This window comes from Cervus canadensis, chromosome 28, assembly GCF_019320065.1.
Source record: "Cervus canadensis isolate Bull #8, Minnesota chromosome 28, ASM1932006v1, whole genome shotgun sequence".
In the NCBI taxonomy this organism is placed as follows: Eukaryota; Metazoa; Chordata; class Mammalia; order Artiodactyla; family Cervidae; genus Cervus; species Cervus canadensis.
In genome coordinates, this window is record NC_057413.1 from 20,041,738 (window position 1) to 20,055,957 (window position 14,220).

General features: G+C 48.1%; 1 protein-coding gene across 1 annotated transcript; it reads right to left on the reverse strand.

Annotated features, from left to right (window-relative positions):
* Positions 1 to 5,063: 5,063 nt before the first annotated feature.
* On the reverse strand, positions 5,064 to 14,136 carry MUCL3 (mucin like 3). Its single transcript, XM_043450210.1, has 3 exons — positions 13,984 to 14,136; positions 6,285 to 7,333; positions 5,064 to 5,777 (listed from the first exon to the last, which is right to left on the reverse strand). Exons 1-3 carry the CDS (start codon positions 14,063 to 14,065, stop codon positions 5,631 to 5,633), a joined length of 1,278 nt encoding a protein of 425 aa, XP_043306145.1. The 5' UTR covers positions 14,066 to 14,136; the 3' UTR covers positions 5,064 to 5,630.
* Between the last annotated feature and the right edge of the window lie 84 nt (positions 14,137 to 14,220).

Sequence of the window (14,220 nt, forward strand, 5' to 3'; positions counted from 1 at the left end):
CAAGGACACACTGCAGCTGTAAAGCATCAAAACATCCCCCTTCTTTGAGTGACTTACTCACTTTTGATGATTTTGTCAATGAAAAATTTAGTTTTGTGAAATCATAGACTATTGCAAATTTGCCATTTGAAATTTTATCAGTAAGAAGGAAATAGCCCATTCTTATCTGGAGAATTTAAGTTACTCTGCCATAGAGAAGCAGCCTGGAATTCCTACCCCTGGGGGAGATGAGACTTTCTGAATAACATTCCAGGTCTCTTGTAACTTTGTAGTTTCCAAGGAAACCGGGTCTACTTCACAGTCTCCAGTTGCTGCGGATCCTCAAACACACAGTCCTGCTTTGTTCTAAGCTTATTAAAACTGCTTGATTTAACTTGCACCCAAATTCCATGCTTTCCTCAACACTACAGTGCCTCTTCCTTAGTTGGTAAGAAGCTCCTTAGTCCCTCTAGTGTACAGTCTCCTTTGGTGCAACAAGCCAATAAATCTGACTTAGTGAGAATACAAGTTTGCTCCTGCTGCTCTCCCGTGTTGATGAGGTTAGCATTTGTGTGCCTTGCCACACACTGCTTTCTCATTCTGAATGTCTTACTGGTCCCAGTTCTATTATTCCATTCCCATTCATGATTCATCTTCTAGGTGGGTCCCCTCATTTCCATGCACAGTAATTCACCAGACAAAACTCAGTCCTGCGTTAGTCCAACTCAGCCACAGCTGCAGCCAGAGAAATGAGGGTGATGCCTCAGGGCTGCAAATATCCACTTGGTTGAAGCACATGTGTTGGCATGTGGATCACACTAACTGTGTTTGTGCCCGTGCTGACAGGGCTTGCTTCATGGGAGATGGTGCTGGTTCCAGGACTGGTAGTTGGCTCATGGGGACATCCTGTCCTGGTGGTCCTAGTCCTTTCCACTGTGGTGGTGGATGATGCTCCAATAATGGATGTGCCCAGGCCAGAGGTATATGGGGCATCAGGGCTATCTCAGGGATGTGGAGTTCTCTCCAGGAGCTGGGGTGACAGCGATGGGGGTATCTGGGTTTTGTTGCAGGGATCCTAGTGCCTAGGAAATAGATTACCCAACATGATGCACTTGTAGTGGAGAAGATTAATGGAGAGGCAGGTGTACTTAGAGCAGAGGGGTTGACTATAACACAACTGTGGTGCTGGTTTGAGGGGAGGTGTTGTGGTGGGAAGAGAGACAGTAGAAAGTGATTCTCCCAAGGCCACAGTCCCCAGAATAGAGACGAGTATCTTACAGAAGAGGAGGTAGAATACGTGCATGGATGGTACTGAGGATGGTGGAGGCAGAAGATTGAGGAAATGTGATCATGGCTGATGGAGAAGTGGGAGATCTATTCAATTATGGAAGTGGCCACCCACAGAGAAGAGGGTGTGCTGGGATAAAAGGAATAGGGTCTGATATTCTTGTGATCTAGTCACTGGGTATAAGGATGGTGCTGGAGGAAGAGATGACAGAATAAGATTTATCCAGGGATGAGGCAATGGTTGTGACTTGGAGCAGAAGTGATATAATTGTGCACAGTCGTGGTGATCAACAAAGTCGAGCTGAGTGTGCTCCAAATATATGTGGAAGAACCTGACCCACATGAAGAAGATGGTGACCCCAGGGACCGGGGTGGGAGGAGGGGGGACTCAGACAAGGAGGGAGGACCTGATAACAGAAGAGGCATTAGAGATGGTGGTGTCCGCAGCAATGTTGTGTTTAGATGAGAAGTGGTACGCTGATAGAACAGTCTCAGTCACTGGAATAGGAGAAGGAGTCGGAACAAAGTGGGTAGAATCAGTTCCATTATGAGTGCTGATGGCAAGTGCAGAGATGGGTTTTTTTTACAGCAAGTGCCAGAGTATGAAAAAAAACTAGTTTTGGTCTTGGACTAGAACAAGGTTGGCAGACTCTTCCTGTAAAGAGCTAGATGGTAGATTTTTAGGCTATTTGGTCACAGTCTCTGTCACAATTATGCAAAGTAACTGGAAAGCAGCTATAGATGTAAACAAATAGGTGTGGCTGTGTTCCAGCACTTTATTTGGAAAGACAAATAACAAGCAAGATTTGACTTGTGAAGTATCCTTCACATCCCCTGGACCAATACCAATACTCAGTATTTTGAGATGGCCGCAGTAGTTTCAGAGGCCTGGGTGGGCACAGATCCCACAGGGGTTCCTGAGGCTATGGAAGAAGCGATGGTGGGTGGTCTCAAAGCCTGTGGTGGTTTCATTGGTGGAGACCGTGATGGGCACAGATGCCACCATAGAGGCTGTGGTGGTCTCACTGGGCACTGTGGTAGCTGTGGAGGGCACAGAAGTTTTAGTGGAGACTGCTGTGGTGTTAGAGGCTGTGTAAGCAGCTGTCCTCCTCAGGGTTGAGGACGGAGGCCATGGTGCCCTCAGATGTTGTGGTCCTGATGGTGGAGGCTATGGCGGACACGGGCGTTGTTGCTGAGGCCCAGTAGTCTCAGAGACTTTGGAGGAGGCCTGGGTGGATTCAGAGATGACGATAGAGGGTGCTGGAACTTTCCTGGTGGTCCAGTGGTTAAGACTCTAGCGCTTTCAGCACAAGAGGCTGCGGTTCGATGCCTGGTCAGGGAACTAAATCCCACAGCATTCCCACACAGCCAAAAACCAAGTAGAGTATGTCGTGGGCACAGATGTTACGTGGAGGTTGTGGGGCTCTGAGAGACTGTGGATGAGGCCAGGAGAGGGGACTCGCCTGAAACAGCCCCCTGCCCATGTTCTCCCTGGTTAGAGGGGCTTCCGGGCGGTTGGAGGGCATCGGCCGGAGCCCACCAGGCCGGGCGTTCAGCTGGGGGAAGCTAGGGTGGTGAGTCTGCAGCCGGGGACTGTCGCCCTCTGGTGCCGCCCACCGCCAGAAGGTGAGCCGGATTCGATTCTGCAGCCGCAGGTCAAGTGGGGCCTCCAGAGACAGAGGCCTCCGTCAGCCCTCCCCGCCTGGGGCACCCAGCGCCCCAGCTGCTCAGGTTCCCCCTCTGCTCTCGCACCCGGAGCCCCCTCCAGCCCTTGGGGTCTTGGGCGCCCCCGGCCAGGGCAGTGCTCTCCTCTCCCCCAGGACTGGGGCCCCGGGAGCGGGGGCAGCGATGAGCCGGGAGCCGATTCCCTGGCTTGCCACTCATTCCGTAAGTAATTTTTCCTAACCCGAGCCCAGCTCCAGAGCTTGTTAAAGGACTTGTCCTTAGATTTCCAAGTGATCATTATCCTGGTAGAGACAAGTGGGAAGGGAGACATTCAAGGCCACACCTTGGGGCCCAGAGTCCCTGTTTGCTTTGGGGAGATGAAGAACTTCCCCACTCCCCCACACGGGCGCCCTTTGACCCCTAGTGCTCCATTTTGGTGCCTTGAGAGGGAGGCATTGGTCGGGTTGGCTGTTTTGTTTTATTTTGTTTGAGTTCTTTGATTAGGGTCCGGGCTGGGAAAATTCAGTGTTTAAGAGTCTGGGGTTAGCGGTATCTGCTTTCCTCCCAGGGCGGATGACCTCCTGTCCTGGCAGCTGTCACGTGATCAGTCACCATCTGCCAAGAGGCTGGAAACCTAGCTGCCTCCTCCTTTTTTCCTACAGCACCCCAGCCTTCTCTGGGAACCAGGCATCCCTCTCTGCCTCCAGGCTCTCTCTAGGCACATATGTTGGGCTCCCTCTGCACCTGGCTTGCCTGCTTTTCAGAACCCACGTTACGGATCTGCAGTGGGAGATACAGAGAGCTCCTCAGGCCTGAGGGCCCTCCCAGCCCAGAGCTGGGTCTTGGCAGATGATCCAGTGACAGGAGGATCCAGACCAGGACTGGTGTCCGTGATGGCCTTCCAGCCTCCCACAAAGGGGGTTGCCAAAAAGCTGCCCAAGACCCTGCTGCTTGATTCTGGACTGAGTCAAGGTTGGAAGGCCTTTGGCAAACTAGAGAGCCTTTCTCTTGCCTTTCTCTTTCACTCTTGCCTTATCCTCTTCTAGCAAGGGTGAGACTCAAAGCTGCATGGATGATGGGCAGGTGTTCTGTTGTGACCTACGTCTGGACACAGAATGATTTTAAAGCAGGGCTGCTGTCTTAATGAGTACCGGACGTGGCAGATGTGCATAAATTTGGGCTTAATTCATTGGAGTCTTATTTTATTTTGTGTAGTACTGCCTTGTGATAACTCTTATTGAATTACTTAATTCCTACTTTCCTGTTTTGGTGTCTCAGATGAGAGCAATGTCTTATACTTCTTTGTAATCCTCAACAGAATGTATAATAGGTACTTAGAAATACTTGCTTACTAACCCATTTTCTCCTCATTTTGTCACCATGCAAATGAGCCAAGCATGAATTCAGACTGACTCTTCTCGAAATCCAGGAATGAGCCATTTTAGGAGCAATGGAAATTCAGCCTTCTCTTCCTCACACTCCAAAGAATCCCTGACTTCTAGACACTCCTGCTTAAGGTTCTCTGCAAGGTCACAGCTAAAGCCAGGCACATGTCAGGACTTTCTCCCAACTGATAGTCCAGTAATTATTATGCTTTACTTTATAACTCTTTTACACTTTATTATAGAAAGACCAATGGATAGAAAGAAGCTATCTGTCATCAGCTGACTCTCCTTCTGCCCAATCAGTAATAGATGAAAGAGCTGTAATAAATTGGAGAGAAAAACCCAGATGAAATGTCTGTAAGGAGAAAAATCAGAATCTGGGGTGAAGGTGTGAAGAGAGAGGATGGGGGCAGTAGAGAAGATGGGTGACTCCTACAGGAAAAAGCCAAGACTTTGGGGCTTTAGGGGAAGGGATAGGAAAATAAATGATGAGTGGGGAACACTGTCAAGGAAGGCCTGGGGTGGAGATTTATGGAAGAGGCTGCAGGCCAAACAAAAATCCCTCCCTGCGCGCCCACCCACAACCCAGCAACAGGATGCCCACTGTAGAATTTAGAAAAACTAAGGGATTCAGAAGGAAGAGGGACGAGCCATCTGGGTGGGAGGTATCATTCTGTGGGGTGATCTTTCCTGGAATTTTTCTGAGAATGTAGAGGGTGGAGAAGGAAATTCTCTTTTCTTCTCAGATCTTTTTTTTTTTTTTTTATTAAAAAAAAAATCAAGGGCCCTGGGAACTGAGAGACAAACCTGTCCACACACAAACTCTAAGTGAGAGGTGGAAATAACATAGGTTGGTCCTGAAACCCAGAGGCTCTGTCTTTTGACTCCCCCTGCCTGTAATCCTGACTCGGTCAGGTCTGGAGCATTGCTTTCTAAGGCTCCCCAACTGTGCTGCCCCTCCCAGGACTCAGAGTCCTATATTGATCTCCACCCCATACATCCATCAAACACCTTTTCATTTTCAGATCATCATCTTCTTCAGAGAACACTCGCTTGTATTATTCATTCTTTCTTTTCTATACCCCAACCTCACATCCTTTTTGCTTTATCACCTTGCTCCTTGACTGGTTTAAATAAGCACAGCAGTTGAAGTGTTAGCATGTTAACTCTCAGTTCTTTGCCCTTCTTGGAGTCCAGGGGATAGAAATGTGGGTCTCACTTGTGGGACTCACACTTGTGGGTCCCTGTTATATGGGTCTCATCCAGGAAAGGGAAAGGTCATGGAAAAGCTGGGGGTGGGCAACTTCTGAATGATCATCGTGGGCCAGGGGTCTGGGATGGGCCGAGAGTCTGTTGCTCCATCAGGTAAACTGGGTAGGAATTGGAGCCCCCAACATTCTCCGAGTCATTATTCTCAGTGTTCTGGATCAATGCACGGCGTGTTCGAGCCAAGTAGCAGGCCTGTGATTGGGAGGAGAAAAGAGAAGTGAGTACCATCTGCCATGCCATTTGCTTTTATCAACACCCATAACTCAGGTCCTCAATTCTGTTCTCCCTGACTTTGAACCTTTGACTTGCTCCTTTCCCAAGATTCCATTCAAACCCTAATCCTTATTCCAGTCCCAGATTCAGTATAGAATTCCAGACTTCATTTCCAGTTTCCTCTTCTGTCCTATTTTCTTTATCCGAATGTTGCCTATTCTCACCCCCAGACTCTGTCTCCAGCCCCTACATTTTCCCTGCTTCACAGCTTTTTTTTCTCAGTCACTGCTTGCTTCCCAATTCCATTTTTCATGTCCCATGCATCTTTTTTTTTTCTCCATTGTTTCCACCACCACACTCCCTCTATTATCTTTTCCCACACCATGCCACTTTTCCTTGACTTATCATTCCCTCTAGTTCTGATCCATAACATCATCTCAGCTCCCTGTTCCATGGATTCACCCCCTGGGCATTACTCTCTCTTACCAGGACAATCAGGCCTATGAACACCAGAAGGAGAATCACACTCAACAGGATCACAACCACTATGGCCCATGCGGGGAAGGAATCACTCCCTTCTGTTTCTCCCTCATGGACACCTCCTTGTAAGTCATCTTTGTTCTGCTGTGGATGGCTCTTGTTGTTGGGGACTTCTGACACAATAGACCTGGTGGGTGTAACGGAACCAGTGGGTACACGCCGAGAAGCCTCAGTGTTACTGGTACAAGGAGATGTAGTGCTGACAGATGCGTCTCCTGTGACCTTCACTGGAGGTCTTATGTTCTCTGTGGCTGCTGTGTTCTCATGGCCCGATGTGATCTTTTCTCCGTGTCCTGTGGGGCCTCCAAAGGTTTCAGTGGTCCTCTCATGGTTTGATGTGGTCTTTCCTTTGTGTTGGGTGGACTTTTCTGAGGCTCCAGTGGCCCTCTCATTGTCCCCCGTGGTCTTTCCTTCATGTTCCGTGGACTTTTCTGGGGTTCCTGTGGTCCTCTCATGGCCCCCTATGGTTGACTGCTTGCCGTCAAACCCTTTTCCTGGTTTTTGTGTTGCCTTTTCAGTAGTCTTGTTTGAGGTGGTACTTGATGTGACAACTTTGGCTGGTTTGCTTGTCACTGTTGATCTACTTGTTGTGCTCTTAAGACAAGTGATATTCTTTTTGTTGGATACTGTAGTTGTAAGTCTTTCGCTATCTGACCCTTTATCTGTTTTAGCGGTGGCATTAGACTCAGAAGCATATTTATTCTCGATTCCTTGTTTGCTGGAGTTCTGTTCAGAAGCAGGAGGAGCAACTTGAGTTGTGGCGCTTTGGGAGTTGCTGACAGCGCGGTGAGCCAGCTTGCAGCGGCGCGTGGTAGTGCATCGGTGCTTTGGCTTATGGGTTTCTGTAGATTTCAGGGGGTCTGGAGAGCTGTGTTCTGAATGAAGAGCCGTGTGGTTAGAGGGCGTAATGGAAACAGGGGCTGGAGTCAGAGAGAACAAATGATCAGATGTGGAGGATTCGCCAGTTTTCCGGGGTTCTTGAAGTGTGGCAGCACCTGTGAAGGGAGAGAGGCAAATAAGAAACTTCCTCCATGCTCTCCCCTGCTTCCCTTCCTATGTCATCTGTAGGGCTCCCTTTGTTATCCCAGATGTGTCTCCCCAGCCAGTCTCTTTGGAATACCCTGCTATCTAATTCCCGTTCTCACCTCCAGTCTCTGGACCTCTGTGTGTGGCTGTGCCTTCAGCAGGAATGCCGCCTCTCTCCCCTCCACCTCTGCTCCTTACTCCTCAATTTCGATCTTCCTAGCTTTATGGCCTTTTTCCTAATCTTTCTCAGCAAATAAGCTCCAACTTCATCTCAGCGCTCAAAAAATTCTTTGTTAGTTACTCTTTCCTGCTACCTTCAATGTGACATGCCAGTTGTTTGTGTGACTGTCAACTTCTACCCGGGCTTCCCAGGTGGCACAGTGGTAAAGAACCCAGCTGCCAATGCAGGACATGCAAGAGACATGGGTTCAATCTCTGGGTCGGGCAGATCCCCTGGAGGGGGAAATGGCAACCCACTCCAGTATTCTTGCCTGGAAAATTCCATGGACAGAGAAGCCTGGTGGGCTACAGTCCAGGAGTTGAGTAGAGTTGGACACAACCTAGTGACTGAGCTTACAACCTCTACCCCTGTCCAGTTTATCACATTGTAAGATTTTGAGAGGAATTATTGACTGGTATTTTGCTTTGCCAGTGTTGTGCTAGAGTTTATATACTTATGGAATAGAGTTGTCTTTCCACGGCAGAGCTGAGCGGAAAGGGAATAAATGTCCTAATCTCCATCTTTCCATAATAGTCCAGCTCCATTCCAGATGTAACTGTGTGAGAGACTAAGAAAGACTTCTAGCGAAACCTCCCACAGTAAGTAGACACTGGTGACTCACGAGAATATAAAAAGAGGGACAGAGAGTGGGCAGAAGAGGGGGCTGGGAAACTTTCATTATGGTGATGAAGGTGGATCTGGATCCCAGGAAGCAGAAGAGAGGACTCAACCCTTATGGTTCCCCACTGGCTCCCCCTTCTCACACACCTGAAGCCCTCTGAGACAGATGAAGGTGGCCTTTTTGAAAGAAAAAGAGGTTTACTTGGGAGTCCTAGGAGGTGTGAATGAGGCAGCTGGATTGGCAGGGACCAAGTATGTTTAAGGACAGGGTGTGAACCCCATCAGTGAACAGATATGGGCCTTAACTCCGTGGAAGAACAACCAATGGAGACAGAGGAGATGTCTCTGATATCTAACCAGGAGAGTAAGGGCCAGGAGAGCACTGAAGAGTGAGAGATAGCATCGTTACATAACTGAGATTTCCAGGCTCTGTTAGCTCAAGGTGGCGACCAGAACCTGGACGCACTCCCAATCACAGGAAACCACAATCCACCCACCTGCCTGCTGACTGCTTAGGAGGGCTGATGGTTGAGGAACTCAGTCCTTGAAAGAAATACGGGTGGACAAGAAAGGGTCAAGAGCGGGAAGGAAGCCCAAGTCCCTTGATGGGATTCGAGGTTGGGGGGAGAGAGGAGGGCTGAACCATCAGGCCCTCTCTTCACTGGCTGGAGTCATTCTCCGACTTTCTTGGCAGCAATACTGATCATGTGTGTGTATGTATGTGCTCAGTCACTCATTGTGTCCAATTCTTTGCGACCCCATGGACTGTAGCTGGCCAGGTTCCTCTGTCCTTGGGATTCTCCAGGCAAGAATGCTGGAGTAGGTTACCATGCCCTCTTCCGGGGGATCTTCCTGACCCAGGGATCGAACCCATGTCTCCTGTGGTTCCTACATTGGCAGGAGGGTTTTTTACCACTGAAGCACAAGGGAAACCCATGGCTATCATTTACTGGGGCCCTTCTTGGGGCCAGGCACTCTGCCAGTTACCTCATAGCCATTCTTTCTGGGTTGTCTTCTAGGGTAATTGATCTCCCAGCTCCCCACAGGCATCTCAGAAACTGTCAATGTCCCTGTTTTACAGCAAAGAAACTCAAGTTTCTTGGAGAAATGATAACTTACACACAATGGTGACTTGGCCATGGCAATGGTCAACCTTTCTAGAACACTTACTGAGAGACAGGCAGGTCTTATGAAGGAGGACATGTATTAAACCATTTACTTTTCACAGCAACCTTTTGAGATTGAGAATTTATTATCCTCTCCTTTTTATAGATGAGGAAACAAGGTTGAGAGACGTTAAGCAATCTCCCCAAGGACACTCAGCAGATAAGAGGTTGAGCCAGAACTGGAACACATATTCTGGGCTCCCAGGCCAAGGCTTTTACTGGTGAAGACCACACTCAGTTCAGTTCAGTTGCTCAGTCATGTCCAACTCTTTGCAATCCCATGGACTGCTGCATGCCAGGCCTCCCTGTCCATCACCAACTCTTGCAGTTTACTCAAACTCATGTCCATTGAGTCAGTGATATAGCCCATAAGTCAGCCCAGTATCTTGGGGAAGAAAGAACACTGACATTGGTGGGATCCCTGAAGGATGCTGTTCACGTACTTGTTCATTTAATCTTCACCATGAACTTGTGAGGCAAGTATATGATCTTGTTATTTTACAGGTGAGAAAAGGGAGCTCAAAGAGGGTGAGTAATTGGCAAAGATAGGCTTTTCACTACACCCCAGATGCTTTTAAGTGTGATAAGGGATGATTAAATATCCATGGAGTGAAGAAATAGGCAGATGGGCAGTTCAGAACAGCCAATTCCACTGGCCTTAAGGAGTCAGAGGACAGGATGGAGTCCAGGCACTATCCCTCACTAGCTTTGCATCTTCACTCAGGCCACTTAAATGCTCTGAAGGCTCATGGCCTGAACAGTGAATAACGATGTCAACCTACCAGTTTAGTGTGAAGACTATAGGAAGTATGGAGCACTGAAGATTCTGAAGCGTAGAAGACTCTTTAGTAGTCTTTGAAATTGTAGCCTTTGAAACAATCTCAGACTTTCCTGTTTTTCTCTTGGTAGTAAGGGAAGGCTGACCCTGTGGCCTTGCCCTCCAGCCTTCTACAGCCCCAGGTGTCTCTCCTACCTGCCCTGGTTTCTACACCTCTGTGCCTACCTTGACCACACCTTCAAAATGGCAGCCCTTCACATTCCTGAGCTGCTTCCTGTTTTATCTACATAGCACTCATCACCTTCTAACGTATATTAAGTGCAGTTTACTTCCCCCAGTGGCAGGGACTTTTATGTGTCTTATTCATCACTATGTCTCTAGCCTAGAACAATGTCTGGGCCATAGGCGGCACTTCATAAATATTTGTTGAATAGATAAATGAAGGAATTTTTCAAGACTGATGAAAACTTTTCAGAAGCCATGCCAATAGATTTTCATTATGCCTATTGAGTAAAAAAAAAAAAAAAAAGTAATTGTGACCTCCAAAAGTTGGGAGACTAAGGGTTAACTTCTACTGTGTTAAGTAATGGAGCCCTGAGATGAAAAGATGTTGAAAGAAGACCTCTCACTGACCAGTTTTGGGATATCGCTTATTTAACCACAGGAGCCACATAGTCAATAACTAGACCTAGATAACTAGATTTTAGAATTCCAGATTTACATCACATAGCTGTGGAACCGTTGCTTATAAAATCTGGAGCTGAAGCTCAAGGTAACCCGTGGTCCTGAGTCTTGAGGCAAATCAGTGACTAAACCTCCGGGTTGAGATGATCGTGTCTTCTAGTAGATCTACCATTGGTAGCAACTTGATTTTCCTAGGAAGTTTTCACCATGAGATATTCATTTTGCTGACTATAAAAATGATCTAAAGAGAACTGTTTTGGTCACTGAGGTATAGACAAAGATGAAAATCTGGCTTTAGCATAAGACACTGGAGGTAGATACTCACCCTGGATAAAAGAATGAAAACAAATCTTACAATATCAAAACTGTGTGTACAGTTCCAAAGGTCTGTTATATCTGCTTCTTTCACTAGTTTGAAAAGAATATGGACATCCTACTAAGTAGCTTGTGCCATGGGGTCTCCATGGAGACTATTTCTGATATCTGTCATAACAGCCTCACCCAAAAGACTATTTCTGATATTTCTTAATGTCCCATCCCTCAAAAATGGCTTACTCCATTTGCTTGCTTGTTAAAGTGTCTATATAGTTTAAGCACAACATGTGACCTAAAACACAGACATAGTAAAAAGATGAAAGAGAAATACACTCACATATTTGACTGAGCAACTGGGGTTTATTAGAAGAGATTTTCTATTTTTCCCATTTTTCAGTTTCTAGGATGAGACTATATTATTTTTGTCATAGAAATTAAATCAAATGACACTTACTGTAGGAAAATGTCTTTTTTAGATTCTCCCTAGCACCTCAGGCCTATCTGTGCTTTCTGCAGTGATGATTTAATCTAGATCCTGCACCTGTGGTTCTGTGGCGGCATGATGCAGACTCTGGGGTTCTAGGATCTAGTTATCTGCGTCTGAGTATTGATTGGTCCTGTGGGTAAATGACAGGGCGTTGTGGGCTAAAGGTCTTCATCCACTCCTCTTGACACCTCTCCCTCCCCACCCTGGCCTCACTCTCTGCTGGACACAGCCATGTCCTGGCCCTGACTCACACTCCACTTCCCTCCCAACCTCACCCCAGCTTCAAGCCCTCCCCACCCATTACCCGCTTGTTCCACTCTGCAGGATCCGAGCACCTGGGGGACCTTCCTTCCCCACCATCCCCTCGGTCCCAGCCAGCCAGGCTCTAGCATGGCCGTCTCCCAGACCTCACCCACAGAGCCCCGTGTCCTGCTCCAGAACTCACATTTCAAGGGTGCCCTGCGCCTGTCCTATGCCCTAGAGCAGGGGTCCCCAACCTCTGGGATCTAAAGCCTGATGACCTGAGGTGGAGCTGATGTAATAATAACAGAAATAAAGTGCATAATAAATGTAATGTGCTTGAATCATCCCGAAGCCATGCCCCCTCACCATCCTGTCTGTGGAAAGATTTTCTTCCATGCAACCAGTCCCTGGTGCCAAAGAGGTTGGGGACCACTGCCCTAGAGTAAATCTCCCTCAAAAGTGAAAGTGAGAAAAATAAAATAAGTGAATGTGTGCAGAGCTGATTCGAGACTCAGTCCCTCCTGCCTCTACAGGATCCTCTCCCTGGGCAGAAGCGTGACAGAGGGAAGGAAAGCAGCAGGTAGGACAGTCAGCCTAATGGGAAGGGGAAGAGAAGGTGGGTGAGACCGGGGTGATGGCTCAGGGCGGCTCTGGTGCCTCTGAAGTGGGGGGGAAGGGCCTCCAATCACGGCGCTGCTGAGACCTGGTGGAGACGCTGAGAGATTCCTCGGCCCCTGCCCCTACTGTCCACCATCAGCCCCATCACCTGCTCCCGGCCCCTCCAGCCTCAACGCGACCCTGAGCTTAGGGAAGGAGAAACGTCACCGTCGGTCAAACACCTATTGGAAGGAAAAGCTGCTGCCTCCCCTGCCCCAGAGTGTCCATACTCAGGCCTTTCTGGGCCCTGGTTTAAGGTCATCAAGGCTATTACTGTGAATGACTCTATGCAGTACCTAGAGAGTCCCTCAGAACCTATTTCTGCCAATTGTCTACCTTGTAAAGACCCTCCTCTGAATTGCCCAGGCCCCTCCAAACTGCCCCAATGTTTGGGCATCTCCGCTCCTCAGTTTTGGTCGCAGAACTCTCTCTTAATTAAGTGAACTAATTTTGCAATTTCACTTTACCTGGTGAGGTCTATTTGGCTTGTCAAACTTTTCTTTTTAATTCTTATTGGAATATAGTTGATTTACAATGTATTAGTTTCAGGCGTACAGCAAAGTGAACCAGATATATCTCCACTCTTCTATTTTTTTTTTTAGATTCTTTTCCCATACTGGCCATCGTCAAACTTTTCTATATTCACTTTCTGCCCAAAGCCTTGGGATGTTTCCCAACTGTAAGATGGGGATAAAACCACACACACCTTATTGAGTTGTCATGAGGATTAAGTAAATAAATGTAGATGAAATGCCTAGAATGACACTTGGTGTGTAGTAACCAGTTGGCCAGGTGCATCCTCCCATTTTACAGAAGCCCAGACCAAGTACCTGGGCCAGAGCCAGGGCTGGAACGCAGGTTGGTGCAGAACAGGGAAAGAAATGCTCTTTATGTGCCCTGAGGACAGTGGTGGGGGTGGCATGGCAGGATCCCAGCTTGCCTCTGTGATATTAGACAAGAATTTTACCTCTCTGAGTCTCACTTTCCTCACTATAAAAATGGGATATCATTAATCACCTCAGGGGATTTGAGGACATGAAACGAGATGAAGTACTTTGAACACCCGTGAATTCCTTGCACAAAGCAGATGCTCAGGGAGTGTCAGATCCTCACTGCTGCCTGCCCAGGACTGCCAGCAGCCAGTGTCTTCATCCAGACGGAAAGAAACCCATCTTTGGTGTCTGCAGCCTTGCAGGTCAAGTTTTAGCAGAGCTAAGCAGAGCATTGGCTGTGTTTCATCTCCAACATGCCCCTCGGCTGGCAAATTTGAGCAGTGTACACCCTAGACAACCATATGCAGCAGCTCAGAACCCACCCCTCTTCCCACCACATATTCACTTGCTGTTCATATCTATGATTGGTCAACCATATGCATGCTAAGAAACATCTCCGCTCTGTTTTCTATGTCCCTGTGTGATGGTGACCCCTCGCCTCTGAGGGCATCTTACCTGCCTCCCAAGAGGTGAGAAGGAAGAGGAAGAAGCACTGGAGGCCAAAGACGGAACGGATGCAGAGGGCTGGCTGGGCCATGTCGGAGCTGGATGGCTGCTTGAGGCCGTGGGTTGGGGTCCCCTCAGCTTATATGGCCCCAGCTTTGACGTCACGGGGGCTGGGGCTCCTCAGATTGAAATCTTAAACAAATGGAACTGCCCCGCCTCGCAGGGGAGCCCTGATAACCGGAGACC

Excerpts from the sequence above, each read along its gene's own strand:
- MUCL3 (XM_043450210.1), bottom strand. The coding sequence starts at position 14,065 with ATGGCCCAGCCAGCCCTCTGCATCCGTTCCGTCTTTGGCCTCCAGTGC. Across the intron at positions 7,334-13,983 it reads TCTCACCTCTTGGGAGGCAG|GTGCTGCCACACTTCAAGAA; the intron begins GTAAGATGCCCT and ends CTCCCTTCACAG. Across the intron at positions 5,778-6,284 it reads TCATAGGCCTGATTGTCCTG|GCCTGCTACTTGGCTCGAAC; the intron begins GTAAGAGAGAGT and ends TCCCAATCACAG.